Below are 26,626 nucleotides of genomic sequence, written 5' to 3'. Positions count from 1 at the left end.
CTTATTTACTATGCTGGAAACATGGCCCTGGTGAAGGCACCGTAACTGCACAAAGTATTGTTGATATATGCTTCATTATGTCTGGTGCCCCTGATCCCAGAGTTACTGACTTTGCAAAGCTTGTGATGGAAAAACTCTCTTCTCAATCTAGTCTCACACCCAAGACTCCATTTTTGTCCAGAAAAACAAGCTCAAACCAAACTCTTAACAAGTTACAGGTAAGTTCTTCAGTGCATGACACTTTCTCTTGCAGTTTGTGATTTCTTGTAATAATCTGTAAATGGTTCTTTCCTTGATTTGTAGGGATTCAGTGGTGATGTAGATCAACTAGCTGTGAGAGAGAGAGAGAGAGAGATAGTATTGGTTTTAATGTCTGTATATGTGTTCTGAGAGAGGGAGAGAGTATTGGTTTTAATGTCTGTATATGTGTTCTGAGAGAGAGAGAGAGAGAGAGAGAGATTTTATATATTAAATAATTATATTTAGTTTTTTCTTTTTTAAAAAATAACTGAAAATATCATAAATGGTCCCTGTGGTGTGAAATGACGAAAATGCCCCTTACTTAACGGACAAAAGTTAACGAAGTTAGCAATAAGGATCATCTGTCAAAAGTTTTGAAAGCACAGGGACCATTTATGAGATTTTTAAACCACAAGGACTAAACTTCAGAATCTAGGAAAACACAGAGACCATTTATGATGTTTTTTCATATATATATATATATATATATATATATATATATATATATATATATATATATATATATATATATCTTATCTTAATCTTGAAAATGAAGGAATCTTAAGGAAAATGTATCGTAACCATCAATTTCTTGTTAAAATCCTATGAATGATTACCAGCAAACCAGATTTAGAAATTAGAGTAAATTGCAAAAATGGTCCCTGTGGTATGCAAAATTTTGGGGTTTTAGTCCAAACCACGAGTTTTTTGGAACCATAGTCCTTTTGGAGTGGTTTCTATGTGGTTTTGGTCCCTGGACTTAACTCCTGTTAAGTTGGAACTGTTAAGCCCCCTCACATGCCTCACACGTGAGGGTAATTTCGTCATTTCATGTCAGGGACCATTTTTGCATAAACGGTTTTTTGGATTAATTGACATTTACCCCTCATTTACTTTCCCCAACACTCGTCAACTCCCCAACTCCCTCCTTCTTGCTTCTGCTCCATTGAACCTGCAAAAAACCCTCGTTGCTTATCTAAACAAGATAATCGACACTACACATATAAGGGCATACGTTTAATAGGAAATGGTGTTCGTAATGTGGCATATCAGACCAAAACACGAAGTTGTTGATGTATCAACTGTATATGGTAAGCTGCTCTGTTTTCTTTAACTTTTATACTTTGCATTTTCTTATTGATTTAGAACAAAAAAATGCAAAATTTTAACTTTGTTAATATGTATAATTTTGATTTTTAGCTGGTGCACCCACATGGTTTAGTATTAAGCTTCATCACGGTGGGAAATTTACTAAATTACCTGATATAAAGTACATTGGAGGTGAAGTGCGTTATGTTGATTATGTGGACATTGATGAGTTTTCTGTGCATGAACTTGATGCCATAATGCTTGACCTAGGTTACCCAGACCCACGGAATTCTGAATTCGCTGATGAATCCCCAGTTATATACTACCATTTTAGGATACCCAATGGTGACTTTCAATTTGGTCTTAGAGCTTTAGGGAATGATCAGGATGTGATCAACCTTTCTAAATATATTGCACATAACAAGCTAATTGAGGTGTACACAGAGCATGGAAAGACAAATTTATTGACTTACTTCATGTCACCAAATGCAAAGGGTAAAGTTGTCATTGAGGAATTACCAGAAAATGATGATCAAGGGGCTGAAGTTGAGGGTCAAGTTCATGCAGATTCTTCAATGAAAAATGTGAACCATGGTAATGGTGAGCCTATTGGTGAGTTCATGTCTCTGATTCTTTTTGGGAGTAAGAATGATAGTTTCTCACCAGAGTATAGAAGGGGTAGGGTTGGGAATTCCAAAATAGGTGAAAGTTCTTGTAGCAATAGGCTTAATTTAGATTATATTGATGAGGTTGTTCACATTTCAAAGGAAAAGAATGATGATCTGGATGGTTCAACTAATGTTCAGGAGGCAGCAACTTGTGTTCATATTGATGAGATGGATGGTGTTAGGGAGGCTGCAAATGTTGTTCAAGAGGCATCAACTTTTGATGAAGAAGGCTACAACACCCCCCCTGTTAATAATGCTGATGAACAATTGAATGAGTTATTTGATAACCTTATGGAAAATTTGATTGGGAGTGATGATGATAATGCAGAGTATGAAGGGGATGGAGAATCTGAAGAGGGTAATCAAGAGTATGAAGAGGATGATGAATCTCAAGAAAGTGATCCAAATTTTGAAGAGTATGATGAATCTGAAAATAGTGATCCAGAGTATGAAGAAGATGAGAGACAAATAGAAGATGAAGATCATATGGATGACATAATGGATGTTGACAACAATATACAGGATGTGGATGTGGACATGGGAGATTTCACTCTCAATGTTGAAAGTGATGTGGAAGGTGGGCATGAACCTGAAGATATGGAAGTGATTAACAATGAGGAATTTGAATCTTTGGATGAAGGATCCAACCAAGACAGAGAGAGAAGAGCTCTTATCAAGAATTTGAGAAAAGAAAAAAGGTGCAGTCTTGGGGTAGTACATAAACAATCTTTTTCAGTTGGAGATAAATTTAATAGTAAAAAAGAATTAAAGGAGGCAATTGATTTGCATGCACTAGAATCAAGAAGGAATCTTTTCTTTAAAAAAAATGACAATGTAAGGCTTAGGGCACAGTGTAGAGGTGTTGTACCTGTCACCAATAAAGGCCAAGTGGGTAGTCAAGCTACCACTTCAAAAAGAAAGGGTAAAGAATTAAAGACACAAAAAGTAACATGTGGTTGGTACATTCATGCATCTAGGTCAAATCCTGAATCCGACTGGTTTATAAGGACCTTAAACCAAACTCACACATGTTTGCAAACAAGGAAACTCAGGGCTTGTACTGCTTCTTTAATCAGCAAGAAAATCTTTGATCAAGTTGAGGCGAATCCAGATATACCTTTGAGAGCCATACAAGATCACTTTCAAAAGACCTACCAAGTGGGTGTTAGTATGGACAAGGTGTTCAGGGCAAAGGATAAGGCAAGAAAGCATATAACTGGTGACTACACAAAGCAGTATGAACTGTTGAGGGACTATGTTCTCGAACTTCAAGCCACCAACCCAGACACCACAGTGAAAATAGATGTATGTTCTGAGCCTAACCCTGATTCCCCAACTAGGCAGTTTAGAAGAATTTATGTGTGCTTGGGTCCACTGAAAAAAGGGTTCAAGGCATGCCTTAGGGACTTATTAGGTTTTGATGGTGCCTTCATGAAAGGACCATTCCCTGGGCAAGTCCTTTCAGCAGTTGGTCTTGATCCCAATAATGGAATTTACCCATTAGCATATGGGATTGTTGAGTCTGAAAACACAGAAAGCTGGAAATGGTTTTTAGATAACCTTGGGGATGACTTGGACCTTGGAAGAAACTCAAATTTTACTTTCATAAGTGACAGGCAAAAGGTAAAGTTGGAAGTAGTTTTTATACATTTGGTCATTTAAAGTGTGGTTGTAAGTTAATTCTAATGATTGACAATTAATTTTTGCAGGGTTTACATACTGCAGTTGAGCAAATTTTTCCCAATGCTGAGCATAGATATTGTATCAAACATATTCATGACAATATGAGGAAAAGATGGAGGCAAACAGAGTACAGGGACCACTTATGGAGGTGTGCATCAACTACCACCATTCCTGAGTTTGAACATTTGATGAAGGAGTTTAGTCAGTATGATAAGGAGGCATGTGAATGGTTGAAGCAAATTCCTCCTAAACATTGGGCAAGGAGTCATTTTTCAGGTAAATCTACATATTCCAATTTGATCCTTATGTCTTTCACTTAGTGAACTGTTTTACTTGTATGTGAATTGTATTAAATGTTTTTTAATGGTAATTTACACACAGGAAGAGCAGTTTCTGATGTGTTGATATCAAACATGTGTGAAGTGTTTAATGGGAAGATAGAGAAAGGAAGGGATAAACCTGTCATTGGATGTTTAGAATTCATAAGGGAGTATCTAATGAAGAGGATATGCAATGTCATGAAGGAAATGAAAAAGGCTAAAGGTCCACTAACACCCACAGCAACAGACATCCTAACTGCAAGAAAAACAGTTGCTTCACAATACATTGCTAGGTGGAATGGGGGAGACAAGTATCAAGTCACAGGAGCTTTGCAGGATCAACATGTGGTTGATGTTAGGAACAAAACATGCACTTGCAGAAAATGGGAATTAATTGGAATTCCATGCAGACATGCAATTGCAACTCTGAATGAGATGAGTAAAGACCCAGAGGCTGACCTTGACATTTACAAATGGGTTCACAAGGTGTATTTTCTAGAGACATGGAAAAAGGCTTATTCTTTTAAGGTGGAGCCAATTAAGGGTAGATCCATGTGGCCCAAAAGTGAATGTCCCACAAAGCTAATCCCTCCTCCACATCGCACTCAGGTGGGAAGGCCTAAGAAAAAGAGAAGACAAAGTGAGGGTGAAAGGTTAAGCAAAAAGCAGAAGGCAAGTCAAGGTGATGGAGTGAATGCTGCACAAGAAGGAGGTTCCCAAAAACCAACAAATGATGGAGTGCAGAAGCTATCAAGGAAGCATATCAGTGTTACTTGTAGCAAATGCAAGAACAAGGGACACAACTCTAGGACCTGTAAAGGGCAAGGTGGGAATCAATCCAAGAAGTAATGTGTCATGCATGCATGGAGTTTTTTGTGATTTTGGTTGGTTATGAAAACTTGGTTGTTATATTTACAATATTTTGTTGAAAATTTTTGGTTGGTTGTTATGAAAACTTGGTTGTTATCTTAGGTATGGTAATGTGTCCCTTTTGGTAATGTTTAGAATCTTTGGTTGTTATGTTTAGAAACTTTGGTTGTTATATTACAAATCTTAATGAAATATGCATTTTGGTTATGTACAATTGGTTCTAAATATATATATTTTGGTAACACATTCATACCATTTCTATTCATATGTTAATTCTTATACATTCATACCATTTTGGTAAAACATTCATTACACTTGCATCATAAAATTGTACATATATCATTATCATCATAAGTCACTACAAACTTGATCACATAAAATTACAAAAAAATGACCAAAACACCCTTCAGAGTATACCCCTACACAAACCAAATATAAAAGAATACAATCACAAAGAAAAACCAACTTCCAAACATGTACATTTTCAGCTTCAAATTATCATCCTTCAATGCTCTGACATTTGCCACCAAAATGTTGTTCTTGCATATCAGTCCATTGCATTGATCTCGTAGCATGTTCATACCTCTAACCAACTCATTGCACCGTTCCTGCACTGAATTCAAATTTCTTAGCAGACCAGGTATGATGGCTTTAGACCTAGCACACATTGGGGGATCAAGCCACCCAATAAACCCACAAACGGAATCATTCATAGGGCATGCAAAAAATCTCCTTCCTGGATTCAGAGGGGTCCAAGACGTTTTCACCACAGCAACTTTTCCACAAAAACATAGCACCATTTTTGTTGTAGCAGAGCTCAAGAAGAAGAAGGGTAGAAGAAAAGAGACGTTGGGGAAGAAGATCGCAGGAAGTGGGGGTATTTAAAAGGAATTAATCCAAAAAACCGTTTATGCAAAAATGGTCCCTGACATGAAATGACGAAATTACCCTCACGTGTGAGGCACGTGAGGGGGCTTAACAGTTCCAACTTAACGGGAGTTAAGTCCAGGGACCAAAACCACATAGAAACCACTCCAAAAGGACTATGGTTCCAAAAAACTCGTGGTTTGGACTAAAACCCCAAAATTTTGCATACCACAGGGACCATTTTTGCAATTTACTCTAGAAATTAATTAGACAAATAACAAGGACAAACAAATTCCCACGTCTAAGTGTAGCATATAGGATAAACCAATCAATACTAGGCCATAAATATAATGGATTCCATGTCTCAAAAGTACCAATGAAATTCAACATAAACATTAAGAGAGAACCTAGTTAATGCAAAATGAGAATCAAAGGATACCAATTTCTTCAAAAAAGCCACAAAGAAGTAAATGTCAATTTAATTAACATTAAAAAAAATACCCTAGAAAGCTTGTTCTAGTACCATATAGTCCAGTCAATTTCAATGTTTGTATAAAATACAACGGTAGGTAACTAGGTGTCTTTTACATACACCCATATAAGAAAATACGTATACAACACTTGAAACTTGTGGAACATCACACAATAACTATAGTTCAATAACATGAACACAAGTAGTTTATTTCGCGACACCTAAGTCACAAAAAAAGAAGATAAAAACCAACAGCTTCCACAATGGGAAACGATTAGAATTAGTTGACAATTTGCTTGAATTTGGCAATGCAATCCAAAGCACGATCAAAATCAATGTCTTCTAGGGCTAATGTGAACCTGCAATAGCCAGGGATCCCGGTCCATGAAGCTCCATTGATGCATAAACCTGTGGTTCTCAGCATTGCTTCTCGGATGTTGGTGTCATTCAGCTTCACTTCCCATGCTGAACCATCTTTCTCAATTTTAATGGTTTTGCCAAGATAAGCTGAGGGCTTTGCAATTACGGAAACGCCCCCGTGAGCTTCAATGACTTCCCACCCACAACCCTCGAGTGTCTTTTTCATGTACATGCAAAACAAGCAAAGAATAGATGATGTTTGTCGGGAGTAAAGGTTGTGTAGGCAAAGACTTTCTTTTTTGGACTGAATAAACTGTCTGAATGTGAGTAAATCATTTTGCTAAATTAAATTTTTTTACCTGTTTCAAACGCTTCAATCGATCAGCCAGAATTTTCCCCTGTTTCTCACCATCACCCGTTAGATCTCCATTTTGCTCTCTAAGATCCAGCAATTTCTTGGCAGTGTAGCGAATAGTACTATGAGGTTTATTCAACCCCAAGAATCCATAACAAGCATCCGCCAAAAACCTCTGATTCAAAACTAGAAACCCAGACGCAAGCCCTCCAGTAGGCATTTTAAAAAACAACCCACCAAGCAAACACACACAAAAAGACGAGTTCCCCTTTAACTCCGCCAAACTTCCATCCAAATTCCACCCTTCCCAACCCTTCAAATTAAACTCCACCCCCGAAAAGGAAGTATCAATAATCACCCTGGCTCCATATTTAGCACAAGTTTTCAACAAACTTTTCATTTCTTCATTGCTATAAAGTAACCCAGTCGGATTTATCGTGGGACCGGAAATGTAAACCCATGGTTTCGTGACAGTTTCGAGTGCTTTACCAAGTTGGTTTTCGGTCAGTTTAAAACCGGTTTCCGGGCAGGTCGGGATGGAGACGATGTTTGCGTTTAAGAACCGGGCAGCGGCGGTGTAAGTTCCGTTCGATCCGGTGGGTATGCAGAGGGTTCCGTGTTCTTCAATGCAGCAGAGCACAAGTTTATTGAAAAGAGCGAGCGGGAAATCGGCGTATATGAATTCAGCGGTGTGATCGGCTGAGAAACCGTAAGCGGTTTTGATGAACTGTTTGATGCTGGGTGTTACATCGCATTCGGATTCGGTTACGTTTTGCCTTGCGAAGCTTTCAAAGATGGCGGCTTTGACTGGGGTTGGTGTAGGGAGGAATATTTGGTCCACATCCATGTGGATTAGAGAAGATGTATCGGTTTCTTTGATTGATAATTCTGCATCTGTTAGAACTGAGATTGCGGAACTTGAGAATCCGATCATGTCGCTAGATTTTGTGTTTTCGGTTTCTCTCTGAAAAAAATTAAAATAAATGAACCCAATGTACACGTTAGGTCGAAGATGTCAGATAATACAATTGAGATTATAGATTTCATGTATTTACAATATAAAGAATGATTAATAATTTATTGCTTCAAGTAGACGATGCAAAGTGCAAACCTCTGTAGGTGGACGTCTGTCAGGAAGCTTAAAGGACAGAAGCTCATTGAAAAGACAGCCATAATAATATTGGCTAATCAGAGCAGTATTGCCTTGTAATAGTTCCACACTTTTTGACAATCCATCAAAAATGGTTTGTTCTTCAGATATCACAAAAGCTACTTCAAGATCTGCATAAACCTGGAAAAAGAATAATAAAACTATGATGATCAGAGACCATAATGAAGATAAACTATGTGATAAAACTAACTTAATGAAAGTAAATTCAAGAGCTTTTCCTACAAAATGGATGTTTACAAACTATGATGTTTATACTCGCACCCTCGTCTACTTGAGCAAAGATAGTGGGGCTAAAGAGGTCTTTTTGGTGAATACAGTATAAAACATACCTGATTTCTCAACAAGCCGCATATGATGGCTGCATGAGAAGGCAATGGAGTTCTAGCAAGATATTTCAAGACTCCAATTGAACTGGGGAGACTGGAAAGCTCAAACTGGTCAGATATGTCGATAAAAAGACGAGAACCGATTTCTCTTGTGGTACGTAAAAGATGCTCAAAGGCTGAACTAGTAACAGCCTCAAATGGTGCAATCCCTGTCACCACCACTTGTGGCCTTAACTTTTTTATCAGCTCTATCATCAAATCCGACTGACGTGGCGCTTCAATAACAGTGATTCCATCTGTAGAAGTTTTCTTGTCTCCTTTTTGCTATAAACAAAGAAAATATTAGGTATAAATTTCAAATGTAGTGGGTAAGTAAGTTCATAAATTACCTTACCTCAATTTCTAATGATGTTAACCATTGCTTTGGTAGGTGTCGGGTTAGATGCTCATCAACAATGGCAAGACGTGGAGTGAACAATCGAAGGGTATTCTCAATAGCTGTGGCCCTTGAAGGAAATATAGCAACATTCTTGCAGAATAATCAAGGTTAAGCAAATCAGAAAATGCAACTTCCTTGTTACATATTTACATAAGACTGTTGTAAGATAAATTATTAAGAGAAGTCTGCTTACATCAGCACTAATTGGTACATGGTGGTATGTTTTCATGAAGCCTGCAATAAGATCACGGAACCTTTTGCTTCCAGTTGGAGGCTCGTATGGAAAACGTGAGCTGTCTTTTAAAATACCAGCAAGATATGCTAGAAATGGGATCTTCTCATCAGCAACAGACTCGTCTTGAAAAGATAAATCCAAGGAATTGCTGATATCTTGAAACCCATTTTTGAGAAAGTCAAAGATTTTCTTAACCTGTTGATTTGTTTGTTCAGTATTTACCCAATTATGTAGTAACCAGAAACAATACCTTTGTGCTTTTAGACTCCATTTGTTATACAAGACAAGACAAGATTTGTAGGGCCATTTTCAAATTTCAATGATGAGGGCATTTAGGTATATTTTGCATAGACGAGAGATCAAGAGTCAATCCCTCTCCCATCTTTTGGGTGGGACAAAACTGTCCAGTTCAGTGCACGCCAAACACAGGACAACTTGTTCTGTCCTGTTGTCCACAACAGGACAAAACAAGAAGACATTGTACTGCGTTTGGCATGCATTGAACTGAGACCGATGTGATATCAACCGGACAAAATTGCAACTTTTTGTCCCACTCAAAAAGCTGGGACATGGACTCACTCTCAATCTCTCATATGTGCAAAAGACGAGAATACCCTCCTCATATCCATCATCAAAAACAACCCTAGAAAGCTTGTCATATCCCGTGTAATAGTAAATACCTGGTTGGGATTTCGAAGTTGACAGCTGTAAACAGATAAAGCATGAGAAATGCGTCCACCAGCCTTTCCAAAGGCCCATGCTGTCCTAGCACAAATTGGCTGATCTCCAACAAGTCCCATGAAGAACTCAAACCTGTGTGGATTATTCTTCTCAATTTCAACTAAAGCCGAAATGTCAGTGTCAGAAGCCTGAAGAATTTTGGTTTGCCACAGCTGGTTAACGCGGAGCCCACGGCGTTCAAATAAACGTTTACAGACACCTTGTCCTGGACGCCCTCCCATATTAAATATCATGATCCCCATAGGCTTGATCACATCAATTCCTTCTTCAACTGCCCTTGCAATAAGACCTAGACCAAATTGATCCTCAACAAATCCCTGCATATAAAATGGTATCCAAAATGAAATGATTTTAAGGAAGATTATAAAGTAGTTATCGGTAAGTATGGTAACCCCACTTACCTGAAGTGCACAATAGTTACTCAGTGAATGGAGAAACTCTTCACTAGCATTTTCTGTAATAAGCTTGGACATTGCATCGGGATTTGGATTAAGAATCTAGAACACAATTAGGGTGAAATCAATATGGGAAACATGAGGATAATATAAATATATAATCATCAAGACATATCAAATGATTGATGAGGATTGGATACCTGTGGTATGCATCCAACAATTCGTTCAAGCTCTATGTGGTTATCTCTGCAATATGATAATAGATCAGATTCATAAAACTCTACCCTGTCCAGCAAAGTTTTCTTCTCATGGTCATAAACAAGCTCTCCATTTTCATCCAAAGCATTTAGATACAAATTTATCCATGAAATCTTTACAGCTCTTGGATTTATATCAAGCCCATAAACCTGCAAGACATTATGTAAAAGAAAAATGAGAAATCACAGGGAAATTTTGAATTGTATAGTTTGATTAAAAGACATGCTTTTATTTTTTGACTGTTGTAAAAGGCTAATTATAATAAGTGATGGAAATAAGAGATTAGTTCACTGTTCACATAGATTCTTACTAAAATCAACATCAAAATAGATAGGAATAAAGTTGAGGGACAAGAATAATGATGACCTTCAATGGTGACCATTTCTCAGCAATGGCTATGGATATCCATCCATTTCCACAACCAAGCTCAGCAACTGTCTTATCCTTGAAGATGGAATCTGGATGTCTGTTCAACCCTTCATAGAAAGTAAATGACCAGTCCTCTGGCATAAAGATGCTGGGTATCACCATCATTGTTAATTTCTTTTTCTTTTGGTAACCTGTATCAGGATCATAAGGCCAAGCAACATTTTAGTCAAACTTTGCATAAAACACTGCCTATTAACAAAGATAACGTTAACAACTGCTTTTACATCATAACAAGAGTATTCCCAGAACACTGATGACTACAATTGATCAGTCTCTAAAGGCCTATCTTAGTTTGTGAACACGGGTTCATGGGTTTAGGACAATAACTGAAGAATATATATATATAGATGTTGTCGAATCAAGTACAAGATAAGGGATAAAATTTTGGGGGTAATATGTATTATAAAGCCGATAAATGGAAAAATCTTACTCTGAATTAATCACAACTTAATGATAGGGATATATGAAGTTTAACATGGGGCAAATAGTGAAGATAAGTTTTAGTGAGTAGGAAGAAGAAGTAGGACACAGATTCGTACAGCTGAAGTAATCGTTTGACCATTCTCCCTAGTTCAGGCAGGATTAACCTCATAATCTGTATGAATTTCACCTTTTTTCTATTTCGAGAAGTTTGGAATCAAACTCTTTCTATATTTAGTGGATAGTTACTATTACTGCCACTCTTTTTTTTATCGTAATTATCTAAAAAAATAGCTATACAGACAAAAATACAAAAGAATTGCTGTTCAAACAGCATCATCATTGCAATTTGAAAATGAAAGGGCTGATTACAGAGTGTATTCGGAACACACACACATGCACTTAAAACAATCACAATCAAGTAAAAAAATTAGTGGGGAGCAATGTGCAAAAACATTTAGATAGATAGAGAATTTTAGGACCTTCATTCCGTTCGAGGAATATATCTTGGATTTGGAAATGGTAAGTATCGAGGCAATGTTCTGAGGCGCCATCGGTTTCGAGCTTTTTCTGGAGATGCGTGAAGAAGATCCTGGCTTCGGTTCGGGTATCCGGGTTCTCGAGGCGCTCCAAGAGTGATCTTAATGCACTGTAGGCAGAGTCACCTGACTGTGAACACTGCTTTAAGAACTCATCTACCGATCCATACAAGCCCTTCACTGCAGCCATTGATGGCGATCGAATCGGGTGATGAGTGTTAGCGGAGAATACGTGCGTTTTTCTTTTGTGGGATAGAGAGAGAAAGAAAGACTTTGTTACACAGTGTGGGACTGGGAGAGAGTGATGGGGGATGTTCGCGGGATTTTAATATAAAAGGTGTGGTGATGACTTCATCCGTAAATTAAACTTACGCCCCTTTAACTTTGAAAAATTAAAATCCAGACCCCTTCCTTTGATGTTGTTTGCTTTTCATTTAACCTAGATGTTGTCCCTTCCCTGTATCGTGGGGGATGCAGAGGTTTTGCTTACTTTTTTATAATCACACGAAAGGAAAATACTATGATTCATCATTTTATCGATCGGTGTACAAAGATTGAAGGGTGGAAATTGTTGTTGTTCAAATTTAACAGGTAAAAATGGCATTTTACAAAACAAATAGATGGAAACTCTCACTCTATAAAACAAGGAGTAGAAAGTATCATTCTACAAAATAAATAGTGGAAATTACCCGTATATAAAAATGTAGGAACCAAATCTACCGACATTAAAAAATTCATAGCCAAAAGACAAAATAAGAAAGGAGATTTATGGCCGAATTTAAAAGTAAAAAACTTTTATGCCAAATTATGAATTCAAGAAACAATACTATTTATAAAGGATTGGTTTTTATTATATATACGTATCATTAATTTGACAAATGTCAATTTGTAGTAATTTAGAGATGTTTATTTTCCATTTTTTATTTACTTTATGTTTAATTTTTTAATTTAGTTTCTATAAATTAAATATATCATAATAACTATATTAATTATAAGTTTCAAATTTCAATTTCAATTTTTAATAAATTACAGTTTAAACCTTCATATTTTATATTTTATTATAATTAACCATTATAGTATACAAGTTTGACAGATAAACACCTACTTTTAATTTACTTATTTTTCACATGTTTTTTTTAAATTTATTTTCTCATAATTTTCACTTTTTTCAAATTTCATATACAAATAAACTTCCCGTTTACTCTTTTATATTTAACGTTTTGTTTTAATCGATCCGTAATATACGGGTCTCACAACTAATATCGTAATATATTTACAACTACTAGATTATTAACAATTTTAAATTGAAATGTTTATAAAAATGACAACAAAGAATGAAAAACTTAATTAAAATAACTAAACATTCACGTTAAAAATCTCATTTTTGTTTGGAATAGGTTATTTGGGATTGTCATGTTTCATTAAATATTTTTATAAAACTGATTTTTTCTTTTGAAATATATAACATCATTTGTTTTTTTATTAAATGTCATATTTTAAGCATGTGTGTCATATTCACTTTCTATTGGTGACGTTTCTTTAGCATTTTTGTTGGATTTTATCAGTGTTGTAAAAATTTCGACTAGTTTCCAATTAATCTCTTACTAATCCACAGGTGGTATGCCACTGAGTAGGTGGTGTCTAGAGATTAATTACAAGTAGTGAACTTTTCGAAGCCGATGAATTTTTAACACTGTTAAGAAGTTATGTCAAATAAAAATATTTGAGAAAGTATTAGTATTGAGTCATATTAACTTATTTTGTTATATATTTATCTTTTTAAAATTTAACAGATTTACAATTTAGGGTCTCCGACTAGACCGACTAATCTCTAAGGCACCAGTGGACCGACTTAATATCGCTTAACGACTTTTACAACCATGAATATTAATAAAAATGAAGCATTTTTTCCTAAATTTCGAAATTGTTCACCAGGTTGCAGAATGTTTCTTGAAATTCCTAAATATTGTTGTTTCTGTCCGGAATACTTCGACTAATCCCTATGTGGTATGCGATCGAGTAGGTGGTGTCTAGCGAATAGCAATTAATCTATGCCTACAAGTAGTGAAGTTGTCGGAGTTGATGAATATTTAACATCTTGAAAAAGTTGCGTCTTAATAAAAACTATTTGAGAGAGTTTTAGTGTTGTCTTAGTCATATTAACTTATTTTGTTATAATATTAGTTGTTTTTTTAAATAGTCAATCATATATTAGTCATTTTTTTAGAAAGAAAAAAAAAGTCTAGCAAGAAGCTAGAGAGCAATAAAAACCATTACAAATTGTTTAAAGACAATTGCATTCCGCAATTCCAATTAAAAGGAAACTTTCTATGTCTATTATACACCCAAAGGAAAGAAAATCTCTAATTTAATCAAAAATCATGTCCATTCTCATATTATTGCCTTCAAAAACTTTATCATTACAAAACCTTTATAAATACCATAATACAGTGCAAACCATCACATCAATGACATTTCTCTTATTAATGTTGCATCTGATATTATCCACGTTATCGAATAAAGTGTTAATGCAAGAGAAAGAACTAACTTGGATATCTAACCATTTAAAAACACATTCCGAGTTCTAGCTACCACCTCACATCTAATAAACAAATGATCCAATTGTTTCACCGGCAAGTTGCAAATTGGACATTTAGTACGAGGAACATCAATTCCTCAAAAATCAAGATTACTTTGAGTCAGCAATCTATCCATCATAATTCTCCACACAAGAATATTAACTTTCCTATAAATGAATCGATTCCATTTAGTTGATGTATCAACATTTGGCAAGATCTTTTTATCTATCCACCTTTTAATATTAGCTATATAAAAGTTCCCATCTTTTCCTATAATCGAAGCCCAACCATCTACATTATCAGTCAGATTTACTTCCAAGAGAGGATTCAACAAACCGTATTATTAAGTGCTTTCCTCCCCTCTTCTAATAATCTGACTCCAACACCACTTTTAATCATCAATCGGCTTTCTATCTAAGATAACACAATTCTAAGCCAGCTCCAGGTGAAAAAGACAAAGAAAACAAGTAGACAGTTTTTGATCTCCAAGCCACATATCATTCTAGAATTGAATGTTTGCCCCACTCTTATTGGAAAGAGTGTCCATGGTTATTAACTATTGCTAATATTTCTAATAATAACAGAGTCCTTTTGGATTGACCTCATGACCTATCTGAGAAATAAAAAAACAAAAAGAGTATTGGAGAAATTATTTTATTAATTTATCATATTTTTATAAATTAATTAGAAACTATTTTGGAATTAACTAGGAGTTAATTAACTAAAAGGATTGAATTTTAATTTATTAAAAGGTTTAATTAATTTGAACGTTACAGAACCCCAAGGGATAGAGTTGAACGAAATCTGATAATCCATATTAGGGTTTTGGAGATTTTTTAGGACTAAGCAACTAAAGTCGATAAATAAGGAGATATGGGTCAAACCCTATATGCTCATTCCTTGCAAGAAATTTCGTTCTCCCTCTTCATCTTCTAAAGATGAATGAAAAATAAACCTTTATGGTTTTTATTTTTCGATTTTTTCCATCATCTCTCCTAGTTTTCTTGGTTTGTTCTCTTGGTGTTCTTGGGTGTGATACCATTAGAGGGATTCTACTTCGGGTCCTCTCATCCAAGCAAAGGTGGCAAGAATGCGATCTCAAGCAAGGAGATCTCTAGCTTCTAAAGAGGTATGTAATTGTTATTACTTTTGTAGTTGCTATAATATAAATAAGTTAGATCCTTATAGGTTGCATGAACACATAGGAATTGTTGTATGTTTTCGTTACGCATAATCGGGTGTAATATGTATAAAACTTATCAGTTGTATTAGAGCCTTAGTTTATGCTTACTTGCAATGTTTAATCCAAACTGATCTGAATTAAATCTTGTTTGTAGCTAGGGTTTTTCGATTTTAGGGTTTTAGGGTGCGAATTTTTTAAATTTCGTTTTACATGGCCGCTTTTTGTATTGTTTGTGACCTAAGTTGGGGTTTAATGACCATGATCGTAAACTAAAATCGAAATTAAACTTGGAGCATCGACACGGTATGGTGTGCTCATGGTGATTGGCTCATTTGAAACTTTAACTTACTCAACAAGTTTTCTAACTTGTTTTACAAGAAATCAAACCTAAATATTTTTTGAATTTTAGATACTTTTATTTTAATTATTGTTTATAATAGAGATTATATATTATAATACTAAACTAATATTTGTTATTAACATTGCATCCTTGAATGTTTAATTTGAATTATTAAAGAACACTATGTTCTAAACTATAAGAAAGAGCGGTGATCAAGTGTACATTGTATACTGACATAGTGAAGTGAAATGGAATTTTATTAAGTTAGGAGTTGACTATGGTTATCATAATGATATGAAAAACTTTGAAATGTCCATGAATGAGTTGCATGACATGTTGAGGGATTTTTGGAACTAAGATGGCCATTCATAGAAACTTTGGCTTCAAATACTCTTACTTTTGCTATCATGAATGGAAGTGTCAAGAATAAGAAAGAAAATTACCCATGGGTAAAGGCGGTTAGAGTTGGCATACCTAAATCTAGTATACCTAATTCCAAGCCCAAACTCCAAGGAAAAAAATAAATGCTTATTCCAAGACATGTTCCGATAAGATATTTGATTCCATAACAAGAAAATAACCAATAAAGAATACATGTCTATCATATATGAAAAGGCTGAAAAGCTTCATGCCAAGGAGTATGGAACAGTCAAATATATGAATTTAAAATACCATTGGAACATTACTTCTTATCCTTAAGTATTTTAATAAGGATAAAGTACTTAAATTTGCAAGAATATGTAGTGAATAAAGGGAAGTTAAAGATTGAAACATGGAGAAGAGAATTTGATCATGGATAACAAACCCTTATTGTTATTCATAGGATCAAAATACAAATCATCCTCCCTAAATGTTTAGTCTATGGAACATAATTTGATCATGGATAACGAGCCCATGCTACTAATAGGATAAAAAACAACTAGTTGTTCCAAATGGTTAGTCTACAGTCAGATATATGAATTTAAAACACCATTGGAATATTAATTCTAACCCTTAAGTATTTTAGACATTTTCAAGAATGTGCGGTAACTAAAAGGAGGTAAGAAGATTGAAACATAGAGAAGAGAGTTTGATCATGAATATCAAGCCCTTGCTATTCATTGAATCAAAAGACAAGTTTTTCTCCCCAAGTGTTTACTTTATGGTCTTGTGATTCAAATTGTTTATATAGTGTCTCATGAGATTGTTCTGGCTTATTTAAATGAAGAACGTTTTACATGCTTTCTATTTAAAATCAAATCATGAACTTGAAACTAGTATTGTAATAGAGAAATTAAATATCCTCCTACTATTTGTTCCTACAAATCTTCCTACTCAATTAAATGAGGACATGTGTCACATTTAATGCTAATTTAAAGATATTTAAGTATACTAAAATGACAAATGTCATTATTTAATTTGGTAGGAGGATTTGTAGGAATAAACGTAGGAGGATATTTAATTTCTCATTGTAATAATAGTTCAACATTACTTTGAATACATCCAAAAGGGTATAAACAAAATGTATTTGTGGAATCATCTTCTTGGACGTATAAATAAGAAATACATTACCAAGTATCCAATTGCATTGGATTTTGGAAATCACTTGACCATAAGTCTTATGATAAATGCAAATCTTGTTTATCAAGATAGATGATGAACACATCACTTGGTGATGTAAATATTTGTTGGAATTAGTTTGCATAATGGGCTATTCAGATTAACCACAATACATGGTAAGACCAGCTTCGATACTTTCAAAAGGTGTGAACATAATTATCTGAATAAGTTTAGAACCTTTCGTGTGTCCAAAGCTTTCATAAAACAAAGTTAACTGGGGAGGTGATAAAATACTTAGATCCAATTGTGATAGTGAGCATCTTAGTCAAAATTATCATCTAAGGAATAGTAAAACAATTTCACGAAGTGTCTCCACCCAGAACATTGCTATAATCAATGTAGTTTGATAGAAAAACAAATCATTTTTTGGTTTGGTATTTAATGAGTCATGTTATGCTCACAAACAAGTTCATGGATTGTACCATGAATAGTGTTATAAGAAGTCATTTGTCTTGTGTGAACTAAAAAGGTTCATGAAAAACTCTATATCTCTGAGATGTGGAGTAAGGTTCATTCCTTACTAGCACATATAGAAGTCTACGATTATGAGGCTTATGCTCTCCATGGAGTGCTCAACAATCTAGAAGTTACAATAGAGATGTGTTGTCTCGTTCGATAATCCAACAAACCTTTTGGGTGGTTGTTTAATAAACCCTTTGAGAACAAAGTGTTTGTTTCTCGAAGAGCAGTCTTACAAGAAAGGGAGTTGATATCCGAAAGGGCCAGTGGTAGCTATATTGATCTTGACAAATATTCAAAAGTAAACCAACGAAGAACCTAAAGTTATCCCTAGCATTTAATTTGAGGTTGAAAGACCTATTAAGGAAATAGTTAATGCGTTCACAAAGTACCTACTTAGTTTTAAATTTATAACCTAACAAAATTTTACTATCTAAGCACCTATAAGCAGTGTACCTAGTCAGTTAATAGTGTAACTCATGCAAGTCGGGTGTAGATCACAAGGAACAAAATTCAATTTAATAAATTGAATACTTCTAACTAAACTATAGAGAAAACTTTACTTTGGGGGGGGGGGTACTGATTTTTCAAGATCAGAGCAACTCAATTTCAACTAGAAAACAACAAAAACAAAGCAACTCCAAGAATTAAAAGAATACTTCTGTCTAGATTCGGTTTCACTTTCTCTTACGGTTGATTTCTATTAGATAGATTATATTGATTACCAATTATCTAGATCTTATGGCCAAATTACTAGCATGTTGATTTATTGATATTTGGATACTTAGCTATATTTTTAGTATAGATTTATATCATTTATTAGCTAATTATTCACACATTATGGACAAAAGGTACTTAATATTATTCAAATTATATTTTCAGTCTAAAAGGAAAGCTTGGAAGCAAAAGGAAGCAGGAGTTACGATCGAAGGCTTGGGAGTGGAAGAAAGAAGGAAAATGCTTAATTCTGAAGCTACTTGGCGAGTAGGGACGACTACTCGACGAGTCTATACGAAGGTTCGCGAAGAAATACGAGAAGTCCTTGCCGCATACATATTCAACGAAGGGACTCGACGAGTAGGTAGGCTACTCGACGAGTAGCCCCTGTTTTGAGATATCTATAAATTGAAGCCACAAATCCGAATGAGGCCCCCATCTCTAGCTTTTGGAGAACTTACTTGGCGACTAAGGAACTTGCTGGAGATCAGAAGAACGTGTGAAGAACCCTAATCTTGAAAGAATAAGGCAATCTAGTTAACTTTCTACTTTACCTTTGATTAGAATGATGTTTGGTTTAATTAGATTCGTTTTTAGATCTTCATATACTGAAATCATGAACTAAATTAGTTAGTTTCTGTTTAGGAAAGACGAATTTTCTCCTATGGTTTGATATACACTTTTGATTAATTGTTTATTGGTGATTTTGTTAAATTAAGCTTGTTAAAGACCCTTATTCATTAACCATAACTATTTTATGTTAATTGCTAAGTAATTAAGCTGCATGAACATCTCTTGATTGCTTATCTCATATAAATTTATGTGAACACATTGCTATATGCCTAGGAATAATGAATATGAAACTAGGATTAACTAGAGAATGGGTAAATTAGTGTGTGGGCTTGATTGATACACCATCAACAAGAGGTTAGTTGAATCACCAATTCAATTAGTTAATTACAAGTCTTATTTAATCCGAATAATTGAACTAGGAGGTTTATTAGTTTAATCACTTGATCACTGCTTAAATTAATCTATTTCATAAGGATTGGTAATAACGAATGTGAATCTAATCACCATAATCGGTAACCAATAACAATTAATCTACTACATTAACATAAAAATTAACCATAGGAGTAAATGAGTTGAACCTAAACAGAAACCCTTTTTGATCATTGACTTTAGTTGTTTTTACGTGTTTTCAGCTATTAGTTGAGTAGTTAAGTTGTAGTTAAAGTTTCTAGTCTTGTAAAACTAGAGAAAACCCTATTTTCATTACTTGCCTTTTAGATAATATTAGTTACTAGTTTTAATTTTCCGTTCCCTGAGTTTGACACCCTACTTATTTATCTATACCACCAATTGACAGGTCTACTGCCTTTTGTGTGATTAATTTATAATTTGGAAGTAGGATTAAAATTAGTTGATTAAACGCACATCAAGTTTTTTGCGCCGTTGCCGGGGAACGGTTCACAAATTAATTCTAATTTCTAGTTTTATCGATCATTTGTATGAGATTTATCTTGCAGAAAGCTATTTTTTAGGTAATTTTGTAATTAGGATAAGTTTTAATAGTTTTCTGTTTTTAGAAATTAGTAAGAAATTTTTCTGTTTTTGCTTTGAACTTGCCGAGTGCAATCGAAGCGACTCGGCGAGTCCATCGCTGATAAACAGTTTCGTGTTTTATTTTATTTTTGTTCTTTTTACGCGTTTTTCTTGTTTTGTTTGCAGGCCTTATGTGACAACCCGAAATTTCTATTCTGAACGAACCATATCAAGCCAATAGATGTAGAACAGTTCAATGTAAACTCAGATTTCAAGTATAAGTTTGGCAGTTTTCAGGATTTTACACTTAAGGAGATATTAGGAAAGTGGATGCACTAGGGTTTTGTGCAACACTATTATTCCAAGACTCTAGGACGTTAGAGTTCGTTACAAGAATAAAAATATTTTCTGCCAAAAATATTTTAGGACTATAAATAGATTTCTGAACTAAATTCATTCATTATTCACAATTCCAACTAGAGAAAAGCCGTTTTCTCTCTCACGGATCTTCGGGTTTTCATCCCAAATCGTGAGTACACTTCTCTAGTTGTGTTATAATGCTTTTTTTATGCTTATTAACATAGATTATATGTCAAATATATGAGATCTGGGAGTTTACCGCCCAAGAACGTTCTTGGGGAGTAAACTCCAAAATGAAGCTTAATGGCCATCTAGTCCCATTTCCTTGTTATGTATCTAGCTTAGGATAATATGTATGAACATTTGAGACTAGAAATCAATCAAGAACACCCAGCTTTAGGAGTTTACGGCCCAAGAGTTTCTTGGACCGTAAACACCAATTTCAAGGGCTTAAATGTGCCCTAATCACCCCCAAAGGCTTAGGTTTTATTATAGACATGTACCCTAAAGTGATTAGAACCTAGAAAACACATGGAAACACAAGTGTTGAAGAGTTTACGGCCAAGAGTAGTTCTTGGGCCGTAAACTCCTATAAAGGGGTCAAAGGACACCCTAACTCCTTCCTTAAGCCAAGAGACCAATTTGGGCATGTACCTGAATGAGTTTTGGACTAGCTAAAACACTTAGAACACCAAGAGTGAGGGAGTTTACGGCCCAAAAGGTTCTATGGCCATAAACTCCATAAAATGGTGCCAAATGGTGCCATAAACTCTTCTAAAGCCAAGTACCACAGCCTAGTTTAGTTCCTAGAAATGTTTGAGACTTGAAAACACCATAAAAACCCTCCCAAGGGAGTTTACGGCCGTAAACTCCAAGGGAATGTGGTCTCTGGGCCGTAAACTCCCCAAAGGAGTTAATATGGCACCCAAACACTTGTATAGCCTTGAAACAATTCCCCACTAGAGTTGTAGTAATTCTAAGCTTCAATTAGGGACCCTAAGGAGAGTTTACGGCCAGGAGTTTACTCCCCTGGGCCGTAAACTCCAAAACATATGGTCATTTGACCATAAACTTCCATTAGGGGCATTGCACTCCTTTGTTGCAACCCATTAGCCTCCTAGCACTTGACCAAAAGTGTTTTCCTCACGCTTAAATGTTATTACTTGTATAATTAGTGTTATAATCACTAATTATTTATATACATATGTTTTCATATGTAATTAGGATCATTGTGTGTGTCTAAGTCTTCACTTGACACCAAGCACTTGTCCGATCCTTCCGTACGATAACAGTCCGTTCAATTCCAGTCACTTACTGCAGGTGAGTTCATACCCCTCAACTAATGTTTTAAACTATTTTTAAATGTTTTATGGGGGGGGGGAATACAAGTAGAATCATGCTACTTCTTATATCAATCACATGTGATTAATAAGTAGAATTATGCTAGTTATTCCATCAATCACATGTGATTAATATACAACATTCAAATGATTTGGCTACTCATTAGCTGTTTTACCAAACAGTTTCCTTCAAATGATTTTTATAAACATTTTATATGTTTTAAACTCCTTATTACACTGTACATCTTACTCTGTACATTACCTTTCAAACTTATTTTCAACTGTGTTTCAAACAAATGTTTCCTTATACTTAAACTGTTTTATCAAACTTATGCCTTCAAATTGCTTTATAGATTGACATCAAGTCGATCTTTTCTTAAAATAATATTTATGTTTCAAATGTCTTACAAAACTTATTTATGCTTTTATATTATAAATTGCATGCCTCTATATGTATAGTTTTATAAGAAATGTTTAAAAGACTTAGGAAGGCTATCCACCCTATTTCCTTTTCGCGCTTGAGATGTGGGCTGGTGGGATATCGGGTACTCGTCCGAAAGTCGTTTAAATATTAGTTATATATCATGTGTACATATATATTCATAAAAGGTCCTTCCAGTTCATCCCATGCCCTTGGGTAGCAAGGGTATACATCCTTGTCCATACGTACCAGTTAGATTACTAGTAAGCTACCATATGGGTAGTTTAGGAAGATACTAGAACTATTACTAGAACACGATATCATTCAATGAGTCAGTTCATTCATGAGTCAATACTTTCTAGAACATTACAGTACATTACTATACTTGCTAGGTAGAGAGCACGTACATTACAGATAGAACAGTTCGTTACATTACACTTACATTAATATGCCAATAATTGTGATCCACTGTATGGAAGCATGCCTTAATTGTCATCCCCCGGGTTGTATCCAGAGTCTCTTGAAGGGAGAGCGTGAGTTTGCGTATAGATCTATACTGCATTGACTATCCTACACCTTGCTGCTAGCTACAACAGGATCGGCAGGTCTGCAGGTGCCAAACGTCATACCTTATTTTCGACTATACGTTGTCGTTGTTACCAGTCTATAGTATGGTGCAATTTATCACATAATGCCTTAATATAAATCCGGTTTAAGGTAGTTAGTACAGCTGTAGTTCTTATAGCACTACACCATAGTACTAGTTCATTTTCCCATTTCATTCACTTCGTGAACATTCACACGACGCATGGTAATGTAGAGACTATATTTTTGTTAATGATAGATATACTTGGGAAAATACATACTCTTACACGAGACACACATCCAGACACTAGATGCCTTGTTAGAAGGCTACATTCAGAACAGTTAGGTCTTGGTAGAAGACGCCTTCATGTACTAGTAGGAATCATAGGGATTTCTAGGGTTTTTCAAACACTTACAGTTCATATACACTTTCAATACATATACTTACAAATTCTTACATACAAATACTTACATACAAATTAAGACACTAAATACTTATGATCTCACCAGCTTCAAAGCTGATACTCGCTTTCAAAATTACTTGTATCCTCAGGTCATCATAGACAGGTACCGATGCAAGGAGAAAGGAAGATGGAGCTTGTTCAAGACTTATCTTTCATTTTGATTTATGCTTTAGTGTTCATCAAAATTTGACATAACACATTTTTATAATAATTATATTATTAATGCAATGGATGATGTTGTTGCTTGTTTACTACTTTACATTGTTGTTGATATTATACATGACATCCTCCGCCCCAAAACGTTTCCGCCGTTCTTGGTTTTGGGGTGTGACACCTTACATGACCAGAGGATCCAACACACCCTTGGTTCCTCCACTTGAAGTCCCAGAATCCGCTTTGAGGAAAAACAAAGGCAAGGAGGTTGAAAGCTCAAATACACCTAAAAAGTCACCTTTGAATAGCTTGAAGACGATTTTTGGGAAGAAAAAGAACAAGAAGCCAGGAGAGACCAGCAGTCGAAAGAGCGAAGAAAGTAAGTTAGAGAATATTGAAGATAATCCAAAAGAAGCAGAATTCGAATACGACTACAAAACCGAATACGAAGAAAAAGCGAATTTGAAGGCGAACTAGCTAATCCCATGGCTAACATAGATGAAGTTCCCATGGGAGAATGGAAGAAAAGAATACGTGAGGATACCGGCTTGGGACTTGTGCAACCTGCAATTCCCGCTACTGCCACTTTCAAACTAAAGGGTCACGTACTCGCTCAACTCAAGGAAATCCCCTTCTACGGAAAAGATCACGAACGCGCCTATAAACACTTGGACGAGGTCAACGATGTAGCTGATTATTTTAATGTTTCAAATGTGCCTCGCGAAACCCAGTTGCTTTGTATGCTTCCAGTTACATTCAAAGGTGCTGCAAAGGATTGGCTCAAGTCACTCCCTCCCGGATCCATCACTACATGGAACAAGATGAAAGAAGAATTTATTGACCAGATTTGCCCACCTTCGAAAATAGCCAAGTTAAAGAAAGCTATTGCCAACTTTGAACAACAAGCTAGAGAGTCCCTTTATGAGGCATGTAAGAGATACAAAAGTCTACTAAGGAACAGTCCACATCATGATCTTAATAGCCAAAAAGAAGTCTCCATTTTCTATGATGGAGTCAATGTAACAACTAGGTAGCTCCTTGACTCGCAAGGACCCCTCACAAAGAAGGCACCCCCGATGATCAAAGAACTAATTGAAGAATTCTCTAAGCACTCTAGAGAATACCATAACCCAAGAAATGATTTGACTCGAGGGGCAGTGAATTCCATTACCGATGACATGGCAGCAATGATGGCAAAGTTGGAAAGCATGGACCGAAGAATGAATAAGATGGACCAATCCATCCATGCTATTAGGGTAGGATGTGAAAACTGTAGAGGGCCTCACCTTACAAAGGATTGTGATCTTGATGAGAATGGGAACCGGAAGGTACAAGTGTGCTACTCAAGTGGTGACAAGTTTGATGATAATTGGCGAAAACCGAGGAAAGAATGGTTACCATATGAAGAGTATAAAAAGACAAGGGAAGAAAAGTATAAGCAAAAAGATAGAGGTTTTTACCAAAAGGAGGAACCGGTGCATGAAAAGAAATCAGATTTGGAAGACATGCTTACAAGATTTGTAGCCGCATCCGAGAAAAGACACAACGATACCGATGATACACTTAAAGATCAACAAAATATGTTGAGAGAAGACCAACTTATGATGAAAGATCAACAAGCTTTGCTTAGGAATCAACAAGCATCTATTCTCAACATAGAAAAGAAGCTGGGGAAACTTGCACAAAAAGTGAATGAGAGAAGACCGGGTGGACTTCCAAGCAATACCGAAAGTAACCCGAAAGGTGCACATATAAACATTGTCACAACAAGGAGTGGGAAGATTATAACCCCTCTGACTTCTATTCAACATGAAGATCCTAAACTGGTGCAAGAGGATAAAGAAGAGCATGCAGAAACACAGATTCCCGACTCGAGTCGACGGTATGGACTCGACGAGTCCGCCAGCTGAACAGAAAATCCAGCCTCCAGTAAAGCCATATCAGCCTCCACTTCCCTTTCCGGCTCGAGCTAGACAAGAAAAGAATGAAGTAGACTACCAGAAGTTTCTGGAACACATAAAGACACTTCAAATCAATATGCCATTCATAGAAGTGGTTGCATAAATGCCAAAATATGCAAAATTCCTCAAAGAGTTGCTAACCAATAGGAAAAAGATGGAAGAAGTAAAGAAGGTGGTCCTAAACGAGAACTGCTCAGCTGCTATGTTGAACAAACTTCCTCAGAAGAAAGGAGATCCGGGAAGCTTAACATTGCCATGCCAATTTGGAAACTTAACTACCATTTATGCATTAGTTGATTCAGGGGCAAGTGTAAATCTCATGCCTTACTCATTTTTCAAAAGGTTAGATCTTCCCGAGCCAAGGCCCATTCGTATGGCAATACACCTAGTAAACAATACGGTTACATTTCATAGGGGAATTTGTGAAGATCTTTTGGTGAAAGTGGACAAGTTCGTGTTCCCCATGGACTTTATAGTTTTAGACATGGAAGCGGATCCCTAAGTCCCGATCATATTAGGAAGACCTTTTCTAAATACAGCAAGTGCTATCGTCGACATGCGAGATTCTAAACTTACCCTTCTGGTAGGAAACGAATCAGTCACTTTTAGAGTTGATCAAGCCATGAAGCATGCAAGGAGTAGTGACGACACGACATTTTCGATTGACATGTTGGAAGAATTATTGGAAGATTCGAATGAATATGAGCCAAAAAAGTCCACCGTCACATTTGAAGAAGAATTTGATGCTGAAAGGGACCTACTGGAATTAGAGAAACTGCTCAAGGAAGCCGATTATAACGATCTGATCAGAAGTGCAGAAAGTTCGACTCGCCGAGTAGCCTCGACCGACTCGGCGAGTCCATTCGAAAAAACCCGAAAAATCTCAAATATTACACCGGACTCGATGAGTCCCCTCACTGGACTCGACGTGTTCAGCATTCAGAACATGAAAACTGAGCTCAAGGCACTACCAGATCACTTGGAGTACGCATTTCTTGAAGATGGCCAACAAAAACCTATTTAGTTGCTGGTTTGGCCAAACA

General features: G+C 35.8%; 4 protein-coding genes and 1 non-coding gene across 5 annotated transcripts; 3 read left to right on the top strand and 2 right to left on the bottom strand.

Moving 5' to 3' along the window:
- Positions 1–1,070: 1,070 nt before the first annotated feature.
- Positions 1,071–1,945, top strand: LOC145076132 (uncharacterized). The gene is made up of 3 exons (XM_079022118.1): positions 1,071–1,331; positions 1,441–1,881; positions 1,935–1,945. Exons 1-3 carry the CDS (start codon positions 1,268–1,270, stop codon positions 1,943–1,945), a joined length of 516 nt encoding a protein of 171 aa, XP_078878244.1. The 5' UTR covers positions 1,071–1,267.
- Positions 1,914–5,062, top strand: LOC145076751 (uncharacterized). The gene is made up of 3 exons (XM_079022543.1): positions 1,914–3,620; positions 3,707–3,956; positions 4,062–5,062. Exons 1-3 carry the CDS (start codon positions 1,950–1,952, stop codon positions 4,847–4,849), a joined length of 2,709 nt encoding a protein of 902 aa, XP_078878669.1. The 5' UTR covers positions 1,914–1,949; the 3' UTR covers positions 4,850–5,062.
- A 1,138-nt stretch (positions 5,063–6,200) lies between these two features.
- Positions 6,201–12,175, bottom strand: LOC145076775 (methionine S-methyltransferase-like). The gene is made up of 11 exons (XM_079022567.1): positions 11,821–12,175; positions 10,856–11,049; positions 10,432–10,638; positions 10,238–10,333; positions 9,776–10,153; positions 9,054–9,290; positions 8,816–8,950; positions 8,425–8,745; positions 8,036–8,215; positions 6,929–7,888; positions 6,201–6,786 (listed from the first exon to the last, which is right to left on the bottom strand). Exons 1-11 carry the CDS (start codon positions 12,065–12,067, stop codon positions 6,490–6,492), a joined length of 3,252 nt encoding a protein of 1,083 aa, XP_078878693.1. The 5' UTR covers positions 12,068–12,175; the 3' UTR covers positions 6,201–6,489.
- Positions 12,176–24,491: 12,316 nt separating this feature from the next.
- Positions 24,492–24,598, bottom strand: LOC145077314 (small nucleolar RNA R71). Its single transcript, XR_013693096.1, has one exon. It is a non-coding gene; the product is annotated as a small nucleolar RNA R71 (small nucleolar RNA).
- Positions 24,599–25,686: 1,088 nt separating this feature from the next.
- On the top strand, positions 25,687–26,085 carry LOC145076130 (uncharacterized). Its single transcript, XM_079022117.1, has one exon. The coding sequence runs from the start codon at positions 25,687–25,689 to the stop codon at positions 26,083–26,085; it is 399 nt and encodes a 132-aa protein (XP_078878243.1).
- The last annotated feature ends 541 nt before the right edge of the window (positions 26,086–26,626 follow it).

This window comes from Lactuca serriola, chromosome 9, assembly GCF_051521515.1.
Source record: "Lactuca serriola cultivar US96UC23 chromosome 9, Lser_US96UC23_V15, whole genome shotgun sequence".
NCBI lineage: Eukaryota > Viridiplantae > Streptophyta > Magnoliopsida > Asterales > Asteraceae > Lactuca > Lactuca serriola.
The sequence above is the reverse complement of the archived record's forward strand: the minus strand, read 5'-3'. Positions and strand labels throughout refer to the sequence as shown.

What these genes read in the sequence shown, in the direction of transcription:
- LOC145076132 (XM_079022118.1), top strand. Translation starts at nt 1,268, where the DNA reads ATGGTGTTCGTAATGTGGCATATCAGACCAAAACACGAAGTTGTTGAT. An exon ending in TGATGTATCAACTGTATATG is followed by an intron (nt 1,332 to 1,440) that starts GTAAGCTGCTCT and finishes TTTGATTTTTAG; the next exon opens with CTGGTGCACCCACATGGTTT.
- LOC145076751 (XM_079022543.1), top strand. Translation starts at nt 1,950, where the DNA reads ATGTCTCTGATTCTTTTTGGGAGTAAGAATGATAGTTTCTCACCAGAG. An exon ending in TCATAAGTGACAGGCAAAAG is followed by an intron (nt 3,621 to 3,706) that starts GTAAAGTTGGAA and finishes TAATTTTTGCAG; the next exon opens with GGTTTACATACTGCAGTTGA. An exon ending in GGCAAGGAGTCATTTTTCAG is followed by an intron (nt 3,957 to 4,061) that starts GTAAATCTACAT and finishes ATTTACACACAG; the next exon opens with GAAGAGCAGTTTCTGATGTG.
- LOC145076775 (XM_079022567.1), bottom strand. Translation starts at nt 12,067, where the DNA reads ATGGCTGCAGTGAAGGGCTTGTATGGATCGGTAGATGAGTTCTTAAAG. An exon ending in AGAAATGGTCACCATTGAAG is followed by an intron (nt 10,639 to 10,855) that starts GTCATCATTATT and finishes AATGTCTTGCAG; the next exon opens with GTTTATGGGCTTGATATAAA. An exon ending in GCGGCTTGTTGAGAAATCAG is followed by an intron (nt 8,216 to 8,424) that starts GTATGTTTTATA and finishes TTCTTTTTCCAG; the next exon opens with GTTTATGCAGATCTTGAAGT.
- LOC145076130 (XM_079022117.1), top strand. Translation starts at nt 25,687, where the DNA reads ATGCCAAAATATGCAAAATTCCTCAAAGAGTTGCTAACCAATAGGAAA.